The sequence below is a fragment of the Hylaeus anthracinus genome, unplaced genomic scaffold, assembly GCF_026225885.1.
Source record: "Hylaeus anthracinus isolate JK02 unplaced genomic scaffold, UHH_iyHylAnth1.0_haploid 27321, whole genome shotgun sequence".
In the NCBI taxonomy this organism is placed as follows: Eukaryota; Metazoa; Arthropoda; class Insecta; order Hymenoptera; family Colletidae; genus Hylaeus; species Hylaeus anthracinus.
Window position 1 is genome coordinate 816 of NW_026535128.1, and position 15,183 is coordinate 15,998.

General features: G+C 47.5%; 2 protein-coding genes across 2 annotated transcripts; both read right to left on the bottom strand.

The window, feature by feature from the left end:
• Nucleotides 1–391: 391 nt before the first annotated feature.
• LOC128893286 (cadherin-related tumor suppressor-like) lies at nt 392–2,009 on the bottom strand. The gene is made up of 2 exons (XM_054154139.1): nt 1,656–2,009; nt 392–1,575 (listed from the first exon to the last, which is right to left on the bottom strand). Exons 1-2 carry the CDS (start codon nt 2,007–2,009, stop codon nt 1,333–1,335), a joined length of 597 nt encoding a protein of 198 aa, XP_054010114.1. The 3' UTR covers nt 392–1,332.
• Nucleotides 1,565–13,389, bottom strand: LOC128893285 (cadherin-related tumor suppressor-like). Its single transcript, XM_054154138.1, has 5 exons — nt 13,345–13,389; nt 10,389–10,736; nt 6,329–6,565; nt 3,304–3,768; nt 1,565–2,782 (listed from the first exon to the last, which is right to left on the bottom strand). The coding sequence occupies exons 1-5, from the start codon at nt 13,387–13,389 to the stop codon at nt 2,318–2,320; spliced, it is 1,560 nt and encodes a 519-aa protein (XP_054010113.1). The 3' UTR covers nt 1,565–2,317.
• Between the last annotated feature and the right edge of the window lie 1,794 nt (nt 13,390–15,183).

The window sequence follows — 15,183 nt, forward strand, 5'->3', positions numbered from 1 at the left end:
TTTGGAAACAGACTTGGCTTTCAATGTATCCGGTAACAGTATCATCGGAGGAATTATTGTTAGCGTAGGCATTGGCATACGATACTGTAGCAAATTTTTTTTTTAATTAAAGTCTGTTTCTAGATAGCCCGGTAGATAAAGTGTTAAGACGGTGGTTCTACATATATCTCCTCGGCTCTTTATCTTTCTCTTTATCTTGTCACGCGCGTGTACCCAAGCGAAAAAATGTCACCCTTCAATTTCGAACGACCGAATGGTCGGGGGCGTTTAAGACCGCGATTCCGCGTTTAAGAAGGGCGCGACGCATCCTTTCGGCACTAAAATCAGTTTTTACGCTGGTCGTCCTTCGTCTTTTTTTTGTTTTTTTTGTTTTTTTTTTTTTTTTTTTTTTGTTAGTCAAAGCGCCAAACCCCACATAATTAAGTCCTTTGTCCGCGCTAATTCGCAACCAGTTTACACAGAGGCTAAGACCGGTCAGCGCCGATGGCCGGAAAAATATTCTCTCCGAAGAATACTGGCTACCCTTTGAATGCCAGCCTTTGTGCAGATCGCGCCAGGTACACACCTATTTAGCCGTTCCCCTAAAGCGCGTCCCAAAGGTCCTGCAGGGAATACGACTCTGCGCGCGATTCCTTTGTCCTTCGTTTCTTACGAACCTACTTTTCTCCCCGTATTGAATTTCTGTCTCAATTTTTATACACCACTTAAACCGTTCCTACGATTTCTAAGCCAGCACCCGCGCAGACTTCGACGGAAATTTTCCAAGGTTCTATTCGCGTCCTTCGGGTCAGGTACAAATGGAATTGTCCCTGGATTCCGAGGAGAAATCTGTCCCTTTGTCCAGAAATTACGTTCGGACGATACCGATGCAGTTGGTAATTTGCTCGTTCGAAACGAAATCCTGATTCGCGACTCTTACCTTTCGTCCAGATTTTCCATTTCGGGCACAACAAACTACAATTTTCGGGGTTCCTCCCTTTCACAACCGCGCAAATCGAACTGAACGTGTGAACGGCGATATTCCATTCCAGTTCGTTTGCACAGATTGACTTGTGCGAATAGCTTGAGCGTGTAAAAACGCACCATTAGACACGCGAGTGACCATTAGTCGCCGGTCGTACACGCCGGCGTGAAGGTGTTTAATTAACACCACTGTGGTGCCATGCGAAAACTATCTGGGAAATGCCGGTGGCACAACTGCGGGGCCATGCGAAAACTATCAGTCAGTCCAACCGAGAACAATCCGGGCCAAACGAAGCAATTTCAATTCGATCTGCGGACGGCACAGTGTCGAGTGTTTATTATGAAGTTAACGGGTTAAGTTTGCGTGACCTATTCCAAGTCATTCAGCTTTCTCTCTACGTAAGGTATGATTTGAATTATTACAAAGAACTCACCGGTGTCCATGGCCACCAGAGTGAGGGTGTATTCCGGGACCAGTTCCCTGTCGAGAGGTCGGAGCAAGAATATGTCCCCTGTGCTCGCGTTGATCCGAAACAAATCTGTGTCACCCTCCTTCAAGAAGTACCTCACTTGGTCGTTGTAAGGTGGAGTGTCCGCGTCGTAAGCCTTAACCTGCAGGACAAAATGCAGACGGTTAACGTTCCAGATCGTAATCGAACGTAACACAGAGTAGACTCTTCTACTCCGATTACCTGTATCACGAATCCTCCCCCAGGTGGGACCATGTTCTCCATGACGTACGCCAGATACGGCGAGTCGAGGAATACCGGTGCGTTGTCGTTTATATCGAGGACGGTGACGGTGATCTGGGCGGTGTCGTCACGCGGTGTTTCCCCGACTTCCGACGCGCAGTCCTCCCCTCGAATCGTCAAGTGGTACCTGGATTTGCGCTCGAAATTCAGGTTCTTCGCCACCCTGATCACTCCGCCGTCCTCCGATATAGCGAAGTCGCGGTTATCGTCGCCCATGGAGATGCTGTATCTCACCCTCCCATTCGCACCATCGTCTCGGTCCATCGCCGACACCTGTAAAATCATATCAAGCATTGCGTTGGTAAGATGCAGCGTTTCTAACTCCTCCGATGAGTAATTGCCAATTGAATTCGCGTTAAGTGAGCTCGTAGTTCTCTGTACAATTCACACCTTCGTTAAGTAGGGAATCAGCCAAGGGCGAGAGAGAGAGAGAAAGCGAGAAAGGCACCTAAGCGGAAGATGATTCACACCTAGGGTACGATCACGAGACGGTCACGGGCCTCGTCAAATATTATTCGATGCTCTTCAAACAGACCAATTCACACCCAACGTGCTTGCCACTTTGATCACTTGCCACCTTTTTCGTGGACGATTGGTACGCGTTACTCGTGTAATGTTGTCCTCGTTGTAAAATAAGGGAAACCTGTACGAACCTGAAGAACGCTGGCCCCGATGCTGGCGTTCTCGGCGACGGTGGCGGAGTACTGTCGAGGGTCGAAAACCGGTGAATTGTCGTTCTCGTCGAGGACCGTGACAGTGACTGTGGTCGAGGACGATCTCGGCGGTTTACCGCGGTCTTTCGCGGTTACCTCCAAGGTGTAGTTTGACCTTAATTCGCGATCCAACGAGCCAGATACGCGCAGCAGCCCGTCCACGGGGCCGACGGTGAAGGGAAGCGTCGTGTCCTCCAGGGAGTACTCCACGTATCCGTTTTGTCCTTCGTCCCTGTCCACGGCTTTAATGGCCATCACCACCGTGTTGCTCGCCGCGTTCTCTATTATCGATATCTTCGTAGGCGATATGAATTCCGGCGACATGTCGTTCACGTCCAGCAACACCACTGTGACCTGTCGATGGGGGCGATTTAGATCGTTGAAATTAATCTCTCTTCATACAAAAAAAAAAAAAGAAAAAAAAAAAAGAATCGATGACGAAATTTTTACCATTTAACACGTTGATCGCCGCGTCACCCATATATGGGTGACAGGGACTTTCCCAAAGGAATTACAAAAATTTATTTTGACGATCAGATGTTAAAGTAAACAAGTCCGGATAGGATTTGTGAATTTTGACCAAGTTGTTAAACTAGATACTAACGCGAATGTTAAATTATATAGTTCCCAATTGGAGAAGAACAAAATTTTAGCTTCGTAAATATTTTCGTGAGTATACATGTATCTGGCGTCGAAAGCGTCGAACTGAAGGTTCCTTGTTTTGAAAAGTATTAGGTAGGATAAAAATGGGTTCGGGTGTCGTTGGCCTCGTTCTGTGAGGTCGATCCGACAGCTGTACGTATCCTCGTTCGGTCCCGACTTTGTGGATTTATGGAGACTTTATTATACTTTATTATACGGTGGAGTGAACGAACCTGCACAGTGGACGACAACGGTCGCGCTGGTGGCAGAGGACTGTCGGTGGCGCTCAGGACCAGATTGTAGAGAGGGTTGCGTTCCCTGTCGAGCAGCTTCCGCGTGAAGAGGGTGCCGTTGGACGCCACCCCGAAGTCCCCGTCCTCGTCACCGCCCGCCACAGCGTAAATCACCCTGCCGTTATCGCCCGAGTCGAGATCCTGGGCAACCACCGTCAGGATCTGGGTGCCTATCGTCGTGTTCTCGACGATATCCGCCGCGTGAGGTCCTGCCTCGAAAATCGGCGCGTTGTCGTTCAGGTCCACCACGTTGCAGTAAACCGTCACCGTCGACGAAAGCGCAGGGATACCGCCGTCTGTCGCCTGGACCACCAGGATGTAATGTTGCACCTGTACAAAATCGTTGAGGTAGTTGTCACGTTCAAAAATACGGGGTGAAAATTCAGAAAGAAAATGTTTGCTGAACTTTATATTGAAAGTTTCCGAATTTTCTGAATTTTCTGAATTTAATATTGACAATTTGTCGAGTACGCGCGCACTTGGACCAACTTTCAGCTCGACGGATCTCATTGTAGATGATGAGCACAAGAAGAAATCTTGAGGATTCACTCATTTTTAAATGATCAAAATTAGCGGATATCACTTAATTATTTAATAAGTAAAAATGATACGTATACGTGTAATTTGTCGATCTAAAAAATATTTTCAAAATTTTTTAGATTTTAATTTAATAAAATATTTAATCCTCGATTAAATCGAAACAGTAAATCCGAACAGCGAATGTAAATCCGTCGAATCGAAGCTATATGAAACCGTCACGTGAACAAATTTTATTCTACATTTTCGATTCATTTTTTCACGTAGAATCACCGTTCTACTCGCTTGTACCACAAGTTTCGTAAAAGTACAGTCTAACTGCTATCGCACGCATCCATAATAAATCAATGTTACTGTTACTGCGCAAATTCTCTACGTTTAGTTTCGGATTTCAATGAATCATAACTCAAGTAACGGCACGGTCATTAATCGTTACCTGTTTATTTTCAAATGCACTCTATTAAATATTGAGTTGTCCGGAAAGTCCCGGAATGGTTGAAAACAAGTAACATGCATACCTTGACATACACCTCTTAAAAGGTGGAAAGGTTGTGGAACAAAATGGCACCTATGCAATTCAATAAATATATATTAAAACTCGAACGTGTTTTTGAATGTTCCTTAGAAATTGCCACGAACTTTCTGGACAACCTAATAAATTCACGGAACAACCGCTTTGTGGTACTGCTTTAGGTAGGAAGTACCCCGAGTCGTTCCATGAATTTGTTTTCGTCGAGTATCGCGTGTTCCTGAAATTCGACACCCTGTTTAACGATCCCAATGATAGCTAATTAACTAGATACCTAATAGTTGCCAAAGTACGAGCTGCGTAGGGTCTCTTGGATGCAAAAAAAAAGAAACAAAAAAGGACGAAAAGTTCGCATCGGAAATTCGACTCGTTCCGAGGGAACAGCTTTCTCTCGAGTGAGTTTTACGGAAACCCTTTTGCTCTTGTTAGACGCTTCCGCCTGTATCGGGTTCTCTTACGGTCCGCGCCTAGCCATTTCGCGCTGGGACTAATACGTGTTTCGTGGAAATAACCGTGTTGTTTCTCCGTTTCCAATGCACTCTCGAATCTTCCCCGAGCGAACCGTGAAATGCTCCCGCGGTCGTGTAATGATCCCGCCCTGGTTCTGAAAAGGCACTGGCGTGATGAAGGGTTCTATAAACTGCCCTTCTCTCTATGCAGCTTCTCCCCCTGTCGCTCCTCGTCTAAACGCCTAATACACCTCTGCATCCTTGTATAACGAGAACGTTAGCCCGCCTTGTACCGTAATATATACGTCGGTGGCGCAGCCTCCTAATCGACAAACCGTTTACAAACCACGAAACGCACCAACTTTTCGTTCGCACCGATATTATTCTGTCTCAGATTTATGGATACGATAAATACAAGCGGAGAGCGAATGAGGGTCTTCAGGGTCGAAACTGTCGCGTTCGAGTCTCATTGTCAGCAAAAATTTTTGGCGAGAAAAAATCTGACAAGGTACGCTAGAAAATTGTTTAGCGTCGCGGAGTTATCCGTACACCGATATCTTAATTATCGAGGAATCGCTATCGAGCATTCAACGGAGGGACGTGTGTCGAGTAGAGCGTACGCGAACGCCCTGGCGGAGTATAAAGTATGGCTTGTCTCGGAGATCGTAGACAGAGAACTGCCATTAAAAACGTCTGTTGATCGATCTGTCGGACTGTTAGCGCTAAACCCTAAATTCTAACGTTGCCTTCTAGTCGAAAGCTAATATAATAGGTACGCTCGAGCTTGAACGCAGAGGCGTGTTCATGGTTATAATCGTTGCCTCGGGCAGCTACGCCGTTTTACCGTACGTGGATCTATCCTCTGTCGATCGGACCACCGTACCAAAAATCCTGTCGCTCAAACCCTTCGACCCAGGGAACGTTTAATCTTTCTTACGAAACGTCTCCTAATTAATTACTCGATAATGGTCCCAGTGGACGAGCTTGAAGTAAAATCGTTTTCGTCCGAAGATTAATTAATCTTGGCTATTCCTGTATACAGCGAAGTCTCCTTAAATGCACAAATTTCTCTGCGATAAACGCACGAGTTCACTACCGAGCTTGTGCATTTAAGGAGACTTTATTAGTAGTTACTATAGAGTCTATGGATAGACGACCGAATGTATTATTTAGGTATTAATTGTAGCCACTTGGAGGCATCGCTGTCTTCTCCGGCGCTCGTTGGGACACGAGGCTGCTTAGGACGCGGGAAGGACGTCGATTTACGAGTAACGGTCGCATCTCATGATCGCCGACCGCGGTGAATTCGAACGTCAACGTGAAAGCGAGACACCGTGAAAGCCTCGAGTCGTGCAAAAATTCTGCGGGACACGCGATATACCCTTTACACTTTCTAAATACCGTTGCGCCGGAGCGACCGATATCGCCGCAATTGATTGTGTTAACGAACCTGCTCGTAATCGAGGCTGGCCGTGAGCGTGAACACGCCGGTGCTGGAGTTCAGGGAGAAAACGTCGTTCGCCCAATCGGATATCAGCGTGTAGCTCAATTGATTGTTGGGTCCGTCGGCGTCGGCGTCCGTCGCGACGACCTGACCGATTCTACTACCCCTGGGCATGTTCTCCGGTACGTCGAACGAGTACGCGGTACTCTGGAACGTGGGCGCGTTGTCGTTCGTGTCCGTCACCTGGAAACCAAAACGATACGTTCAGATTGCATGTTAGGCAGCTTAGGTCGGGGTAATTCCAATTGCTATTTGCTAAATTAAATTTGTGATATGAGTAGTCGTTGATTTTTCGGTCGCTCGACCTCAAACTTATACAGGGGTACAGTAATTGTTCGGGCATGCGCGTCGAACTGACGCTCCTCGGGTTGAGACGAAGGTACTTCCAGCATTTCTCGGATCTGCGTCAAGACGGGTATGTTTTTATTTGAACCATGGCTTTCGATCAATCTAACCTCTAGGATTGAATGATAATACCTAAGAGGGAATAAGAACAATATTATGCAAAGCGATATGCGTATGATTCTATTTTTCCTGGCTGGATGCGTCCCAAAGAAGGCTTTGAATCGCGAATGATTAACGATAACAATAACCATTGCGATTCGCGTTTAGTTGATCTTTCTCCGGGAAGGTACTCGACGATCACGCGAACGCCATTCCTCGCCTGATCAGAAGGAGGAGAAAGGTAGCGAGTCAAGATAAACAATTCGGAATCGAACCTGACGCTTCCTGTTCCCTTTCGATCGCACTTAACGTCGTTCTTGAATAAACATATTTCAATCGGCGCTCGAGACAACCGGTTGCGCCTCGCTTTCGAGTCTCACGTGGCGCTGGCTCTTGCAACAATTCTTCTAACAACATTTCTTCGGGCGTTCCGTAATTAATTATTGTTAGTCTCGGAAGCGTGGCTCGAAAATCGTGGATCAGCGTAATAAGGCATTCCGAAGTTTACTTACGCTTTGATAGTCGAAGAACGATAAAAGGGTCCGAAGGAGATGCGTTCGTTCGTTATCGTTCCGCGACCGTTTCTGGGATTAGCTTACGAACGGGGAAATGGAAAAGTTAACCCTTTGCACTCGAGGCCTTTTTTTCTGGTATCTATCAGCAACTCGAGATGCTTTCTTACCAGTCTGTTGTCGCGAATGCTAAGGTTAGATTGACTACGAAAATGAGATCTCTAATTTGAGATTTGAAGATCGGGTCACCTTTGCCCAAGGAAGGAAAATGGGAAGGATCCCAATATTCCGGGTCTAGAATCCCAAACGAGACCCTCTGTATCGATTTCAAGAACCGCGTGGTGCATACTGCATCGATGAGACCGAACCGAGTTTTTTCCTTAAAAATTAGCAAACTTCGAAGCGTTATAGCTTGAAAATTAATAAAAATCGGGTAAATACATTACAGCTTAATGAATTCGTCTTGGAAGGTACTATCGCGTGGTATAAAAAAAAAAGAAAAAAAAAAAGTATGTAGTTCCATTTGAAAAACGAAATTTGACCATCATATCTCGTTAAATAACAAAGTTAACACAAAATTCCTTCTCGCTGAAGCATGAGCCCCATTTTATCACGCAATTTCCATATTTCAAATTTTGCATTCGACCGATAGTTTTGGAGTTGGAGCTCCGTATCACTTCAGCTGGGACAACCCGTACATTTCGTTCGAAGCCAAAGTTCGCGATCGAACGGGATGAATAGAAACGTAACACCGGCAGTAAAGTAAAATCTGAATCGCTGACGAAGGAATTCCCGTTGGTAAAGAATATTTCCACTGAACTTCGGGCTCCGCCCCTCTGAATACGATCGAAAGCTACGGGTGGGATACCTGTAGACCGAAGAAAGCCATCCACCGCACAAGATCGGCCAATTTTACTCGTCTCCCAGGGATCCGCCGGCGACGGCGCTGAACATTTTGTCAAATACGAGCGGAATATTGCTCGGCCGCGACACCCCAGAGGTCCCGATGGAAGCATCCAGGCGGTGCATTCCTCGCGTCCCGTTCGTCCGTTAAAATTCCACGGAAGCCCGCGAGACGGTTTCGGGTAGGACGTCTCGGGATTGTACGAGTCGATTGGCCCCGCGCGGAATCGTATCGCGGTCCGGCTAGTTCTCGTAAGTGGCAGCCTCTTCTCCATAGCGATTCTCTATCCGGGGGAGGTTTGCGTGTCGCGGACGTCTTTGCTCCCGGGGGATAGAGAGAAAGAGAGAAAGCGAGCCGGTCGGAAGTCGGGGCACGGTGTGTACGTCCGGTGAACAGGTTTCCAGCGTCGAGTGGGATCGACACGCGGTGGCGGTATAAAAGAATAAAGCGGAGGTGGGCACGGTTTGATTAAGGAGGGTTCGGAGACGTTTGCAAAAAGTGACGGTTGCCCCGAGACGCGCTGGATGACGAGGAGGGAACCGAAAGGAGAGTAGAGACAACGATGACCGAGTAGTAGAAGAAGAAGAAGAAGAAGAAGAAGAAGCAGACGACGGAGAAGAAGAGGAGCACCAGCTGGAGGAGGAAGACGACGAAGAGGTCGACGACGACGAAAGAGGAAGAACGAAACGCCGCTAAGAGGAACGGAACGGAGATGAACAAGGATCGCACGGGAGGGGGAGGAGGTTCTTGACGGGAGGAGGAGGAGAGGAACTCTTCTATGGTCGTCGAGAGATGCGGTGGGAGGAGGAGGGAGGGGGGGGGGGTTATAAGGGGCCAGAAGGGGCAGATTCCGCAACTGTCGGCAGCGGGCCTCTTTCATGGAGTCCCAAAGAGCCGAGCTATGATCGGGACTGGCATTCCTTTTGCCTTTAAGAGACCCGGATAGAATAGCGGACGGCGGTCAGCGAGAACCTTAAAAGAATTCCCAGCCATTACACGTCATAAGGATAATTTTTGCGATTGTCTCCGAAGGATCCCGGGCCCTGCCCTGTCCCAGCCACCGCTGCTACCGTGGATCAACCTCTACCTTCGTTAAACGACCGGGGCCGTCCTTTCCTCGACGTTTTTTATCGGCCGCGAATCGTTTCGCTCCGCCAGCGTAATGAATTACAAGGCGGAACGCACGGGAAACCGCGTCGTCTCGCGACGCGCTCCCTGTCCACGACGGTCATCCGGGAAAATTCAAACGGCGACTATAAATTAGGGAAAGTATAAGAATAATCAAGACCTCGAATAATAGAAACGGAACTGAAACCACCGCGGGAGAGTCGGAGAGAAAATTTCTATCCCGTACGATTTCTAATTACGGCTCTGCCAAACATGGTAACGCGTTCTCGAAAAACCGCGTCGTTGTTGCGCGCACGGTGGCCTGCCTCTCCCGAGATCAATTTATCATAATTGTTAATTGATTCGGTACTAATCAATAGTGCTGGAGTAACGGAACGGGGGGGGGTCATAATGGCCGAGATAACAGTAGCGTCGCGTGTAATTATGGGATAATCAGTCTTCAACGGTACCCGACAGAACTTCGTCGATACGGAAACCTCGGACGGGGTTTCTTCTCTATTCTTCTCGCGGAACAAGAGAAGCGACGTAGCAACTTCGCGATGGCCACTTCGTTGAACACGGTATCGCGTTCGATTATCGGTTCTACGAACTGGAAAACTCTTGCGAATGTTCTCATTCAACGTTCGATTAAGGTGGTCCTTTCCAATACTGTAGTACTCAAAACAAAACTCAAATACAGAAAATATTAATAACGGTATATTTTCTGTAATAATATTCTTGAGTTATTATTCGATTGTGATTTTTAATAAAAAAGAAAAGTACGTAAAGATACGATTACAGTTGCAATTAATTGTTCAAGTATTATTCTATCCAACGTGCAAAGGATATTTTCGATTCTACTGCAATCCCGGGCTCGCGTAATAATTCCGAAGTGGCCGTAATAATTCGATCAGCCGGGCGTATCTGAAAATGCGAAAAAGCGAGAGCTGCACGAGACCTTTTCAATCGGAGCCGCGATCGCCGAGTAAAAAATTAGGTCGAGCGAGGAGCGCAACACGCTAACGGAGAAGAAATCTACCTGGATGGTTAACGTGACGTCGGTGTGTTGGGATCCATCATCGGCTCGGACTTTCAGGACATATTTTTCTCTGGTCTCTCTGTCGAGGGCCTCCGCGAGCGTCAGTTGTCCGGTGGTCGGATCGAGCTTGAACTGGCCCTCGTCCAAGGGCACGTAGTTGTCCTGGTTCCCATCAAGACGACGATTCGGCACCAGGGTGTAAGTCAGCGTCCCGATCGTGTCCGGATCGAACGCTTTCAGGATCGTTACCTCGGTGTTCGGAGGCGCTTCTTCGGAAATTTCGAATTTCCACGTGCCTGGGCCCCAGGTGGGTGCCACGTCGTTCTTGTCCAGAACCGTCACGCGAACCTGCAATTCAAAAATTCGTGTCGGATCACAGGGAAACATGGAAACACTGTGTCAACGGTGTGTCGTCCTACGAAAGTCATTCACAGCTTGGAGGATATGCTCAGGTCGACTCGATCTACGAATTTTTGTCTGAAACTACGCTGGATTCGATGAACACTACTTGTATGTCCCATTGGGTGGCGCGAACGTGTTAGCACGTTGACTGGCAGAGAAATATTCTTGAAAATTTCTGCTAGGATTAAATATTATTTGAGACTATTGGAAACCAAAAAATCCAAAATACATCAAAAATACACGAATTTCATTTAAATTCATTTCCTTTGAAGCTTAACTTTCGGAATTAACTTTTTTTAGTTCTTCACTGTCGCCCACATATGGGCGACGTGGCGATCAACGTGTTAAAGGGACCGCGTGCGTCAGCTGGGATTCCTTCGTTCGCGAAGTTGCTCGTAAAATTAACAATCGGGAGAATTAACCGTCGAGTAGAAATTAATCAACACGTTTCGATCGGACGTATTTCAATCGAGTAGAGTCCGATCTTCGCGCGAAGCGAAGGCGCGCGTAAACGATAAATCGCGACGAGAGGGCCCAACGTTGGTTTTGTCGGTCGCCAGGATATAATTATGCGCAATCAATATAAATCTACGGGCCGTTGTTGCGCCGAAGTCACGGTATGCATGCGAAGAATCGTGAGAAAGTTAGTTTTTCGATCCGACTTGCGCGCATGTCTCATTTCATTAAATTGTCAGTCACGTCAGCGGCCAAGGTTTATGCGACTACCAGAAGCCACTGTATCACAGAAACGGTCGGGAGAACGGTGGTAGCGCTATTGAAAAACCGTCGCATCGGTGTACACGTTCACCTATCACTCGTCAACTAGATAACAAATTTAATGCAACTTTCGCTCTTCGTATCAGAGGCACTTTCGGGACCTGCGCGAGTCGTCTAATTTCTCTCGAATAGATTTTCGTATGGAACTATACTTATTCACTTCCATGGTTTCGTTAATACCGTCCCTTGGCGAGGGACGCGTGTAACGCCAAACGCGGACGACGTCTTCGAGAAATGAATACTTGGAGCATGCGTATCCGAGCTTACGTAATCGCTAGCCAAACGCATCGATCTTCCTAATAATTAGTCGGACCTGGCCCGTCGTTGATAAAGTGCGTGCCATCGATTATTGCTCTCTAATCGTCTAGGCGTGCCACGGGTCGTACGCACAAGATGACGAAACAATAGCCAGGCTCTTGTCTCGTCAGAGAAACCCACGATTCCGAGGCGTCGGTTCCGAACGAATTTCACTTTTTAATTATTTCGCAACGCGGGACTCCGTAGCTTGCTCTAACCGCTTTGAACTCGAATGCCACTAATCGAGTACGTCGCGTAAAATTAACAAAATCGAACAGTGGAGCCTTTGCCGAAGCTATTAGGTTGTCCAGAAAGTTCGTGGCAATTTTTAAAGAAAACTTCAAACGCACGTCTGAATTGTAATATACATTTATTTATACGTATATTTATTGAATTACACAGGTAGTATTTCGTTCCACAACCTTTCCACCTTTTAAAGGATGTACATATATATTATTATTTATTTGTTTACGAACACTACTTGTATGTCCCATTGGGTGGCGCGAACGTGTTAACACGTTGCCTGGCAGAGAAATATTCTTGAAAATTTCTGCTAGGATTAAATATTACTTGAGACTATTGGAAACTGCATAATCAAACATCCGTCGTGGTATTTATTTTTGTAACTTCATCCAAAATACACGAATTTCATTTAAATTCATTTCCTTTGAAGCGATCAGTGCGGTCATATTTTGTTTATTTGTGTAGTTATTTGTTTTCAGCCACGTCGACATATTCAGACCCGCACCACCTATCGAAAATCGGCATGGACTTTCCGGACAATCCCGTATTTAACACGTTCACGCCGGATCGGCGGCGTGTACCACCGGTGGCTCGCTCTCGCGCGTCTATCGAATGGCGTGTACCATCGCGCCGCCCCATGGCAAGAAACAAGAACAACGCCCGCGTGTTAAACTTTCCAGTGAATAGCTGGTACAGTCTTCGATAATTGTAAAACATCTATTTGAAACAATGCAACGACCATTCTTAATACATTTTACACCATTGCGTGTGCAATTTGATCGATATTGCTTGAAAAAACGAAGAGTCAGCGAAAGCCAAAGGTACAGTTGTTGAATTTACGCAAGATTCTCCGGAATGGGCCATCCATTCAACGACCGACCATAGGAAGCCACCGTATCGTTAATTGCGTTTCCATCTATCGACGGCTCAAGCCAAACGACGTATCCCAAGGCATAGTTCGCGCGATACAGCTTATCGTGTATCGCGTTAAACCCGGTAGCAGCTCAACGACCTCTGCGAATGTATAAATTATACGAAATTCATAAGTAACCACGTATTTCCATAAAAACTGCTGGCGTAGAATCCTCGAGGATTACCTGAAAGATATACGAATAGAACCACGGGAAAACTGTTTATACAAATCTTCTCATCATCCTACATATAAAACTGTGTCTATAGAAAGCTGTAATTTCAATAATTCCAACAAATCCCCGCTAGTCTAACATCTTCTACTAACGCTTCTATTATTTGCTTCTTTCAGAGTTCTGCCGGATTCCACCATCGTTGAGCACGGGAGTAACCCGATCGTCCGCGACAACGTCGAAGCGATGTTCTAACCTTCCGAATTCTTGTCTCGTTCCGTGAAAACGTTCAGGTGTGTCTAAGACGGTCGAGGCGGCTGATCATTGAACGGGAACAGTCATCGAACCCTCGTCGTCGAACGGAGAGAGGTTAGCTCGGGCTCCGTCTCGGATGCTGCGCCGAGGGAATAAGGTACGAGTCGGGTCGCGAATTTCGCGGGAGGAATGCCCGCCTCGCGGGGACGGTCGCGTCATCGTCACGATCGAGGAACAAGGAGACGGGAACGGCAACAATAAGCAGACAAATCAGTGCGGTCATATAGCTGTCTCGGATAGAATATTCCTTCTTCTTTGCTCCTCAAAGGGTACAGGCGAGGAGACGGCGGAGAGAGGGCCGAGGTATATGGGCGGTAAGAAACGCCCGGAGAAGAGCATTCGGAGTGCAAGGAAAGATGGTATCTGCGTCAGCGCGGTCGGGGATCAGCGGATCGGATCGAGTCGCTCAGCGGGGGTTTCTTTGGGTCATGCACGAAGTGAGTCCCATTCTTCTGTTTCCCCCTTCGCCCTGCTCTGCCCCACGCCCCCTCTCCGTTCGTCTTTCCCCTCTCGCTCTCGCCAGCTGGGCCTTTCCCTCTCTCGTCCAACGGCAGGCTTCTTCTGTCTTTTCTCAGGCCGCGGACTCCCTCGCTCCCGACGAGTCCCTACCGTTCTTCCTTGTTCAGCTACGTACCGATACTCGGGCCCACTCCCCTCTCTTCGCATCGTCCTACCTTTTACCGAACGAGGTCCTATGGGTTCTCTATGAGGGGTCGAACCACTGACATCGCCCGATTAATAACGTATCTTCGTGGGGGCCCCCATAGACCACGAAGACGACGACCAGCTCGGGCCTTAAACCTACGGAATTCTGTGTACCCATCGGGGACAATAAGATATATATCTACTAATAATTCCCCGGTGCTGTCTGTACAGCAATTTTTTCCTGGTTCGCGTTCCGTGCCCTGACGAGATTAAGATATTTAGGAAATCGGAGGTGTAGCTCGATCGGTCGTGCCTAACGTTGGGCGTTCGAGGTGACTCGGTTGAAATATCTCTTCGTATCTAGAAGCTACGCGCTCGTAAAATATCGTTAGCCTCGATGAACCTTATACCCGGAAAGACATCCAGACCCCGCCGTTAATTTTCGTATACCACCACGGTGCGAACTGCGTATTTTATTCGTCGAATAACGAACAGTTTACGTACTTCGCTATTTTCTATTTAATGCCGAATGTCGCGGCAAGTCCGAGGAGAACCTGCCTTTGGCGAACGCGACGTCCTACGAGAGCCAGCTACGAGAATCTCCGTCGAGTTAATAACGCTCCGCCGAATGGATTCCCATAGGGTACGGCGCAACTAAAGGGTACGCTGTAATTCCGTCTAGCGGCCGGAGACAATAAGATATATATCTACGGTTCTTACGACTAATAGCTTTGTTTTCTCGTGCCACGACACCGTCTGTCCCTGGACGACCGCGCCGAGTCGTAGATATGTCCACGTCGAAGCCAGCCTCGACGACGAATACTCGGGCTTACGGTCGCGGGCTCGATCGTTTTTCGATCGTTTAGACTTCGTGAACGTTCGCTCGCGACCAACGCTAACGCGCCATTCCCTTTTAGGGCACACAGCCCGCGTACACATACGCAACGTTCAGCGTTGCGGTGAACCGAGTTATGATACGAAATGAATTTAAAAACTCGCAGGTCCTCGATCATAGATCGAACGACAGTGGTTGA

What these genes read in the sequence shown, in the direction of transcription:
- LOC128893285 (XM_054154138.1), bottom strand. Translation starts at nt 13,389, where the DNA reads ATGGTGGAATCCGGCAGAACTCTGAAAGAAGCAAATAATAGAAGC. An exon ending in ACGTCACGTTAACCATCCAG is followed by an intron (nt 6,566 to 10,388) that starts GTAGATTTCTTC and finishes TTTGGTTTCCAG; the next exon opens with GTGACGGACACGAACGACAA. An exon ending in CCAGCCTCGATTACGAGCAG is followed by an intron (nt 3,769 to 6,328) that starts GTTCGTTAACAC and finishes TTCAATATAAAG; the next exon opens with TTCAGCAAACATTTTCTTTC.
- LOC128893286 (XM_054154139.1), bottom strand. Translation starts at nt 2,009, where the DNA reads ATGCTTGATATGATTTTACAGGTGTCGGCGATGGACCGAGACGATGGT. An exon ending in GGGGAGGATTCGTGATACAG is followed by an intron (nt 1,576 to 1,655) that starts GTAATCGGAGTA and finishes TTTGTCCTGCAG; the next exon opens with GTTAAGGCTTACGACGCGGA.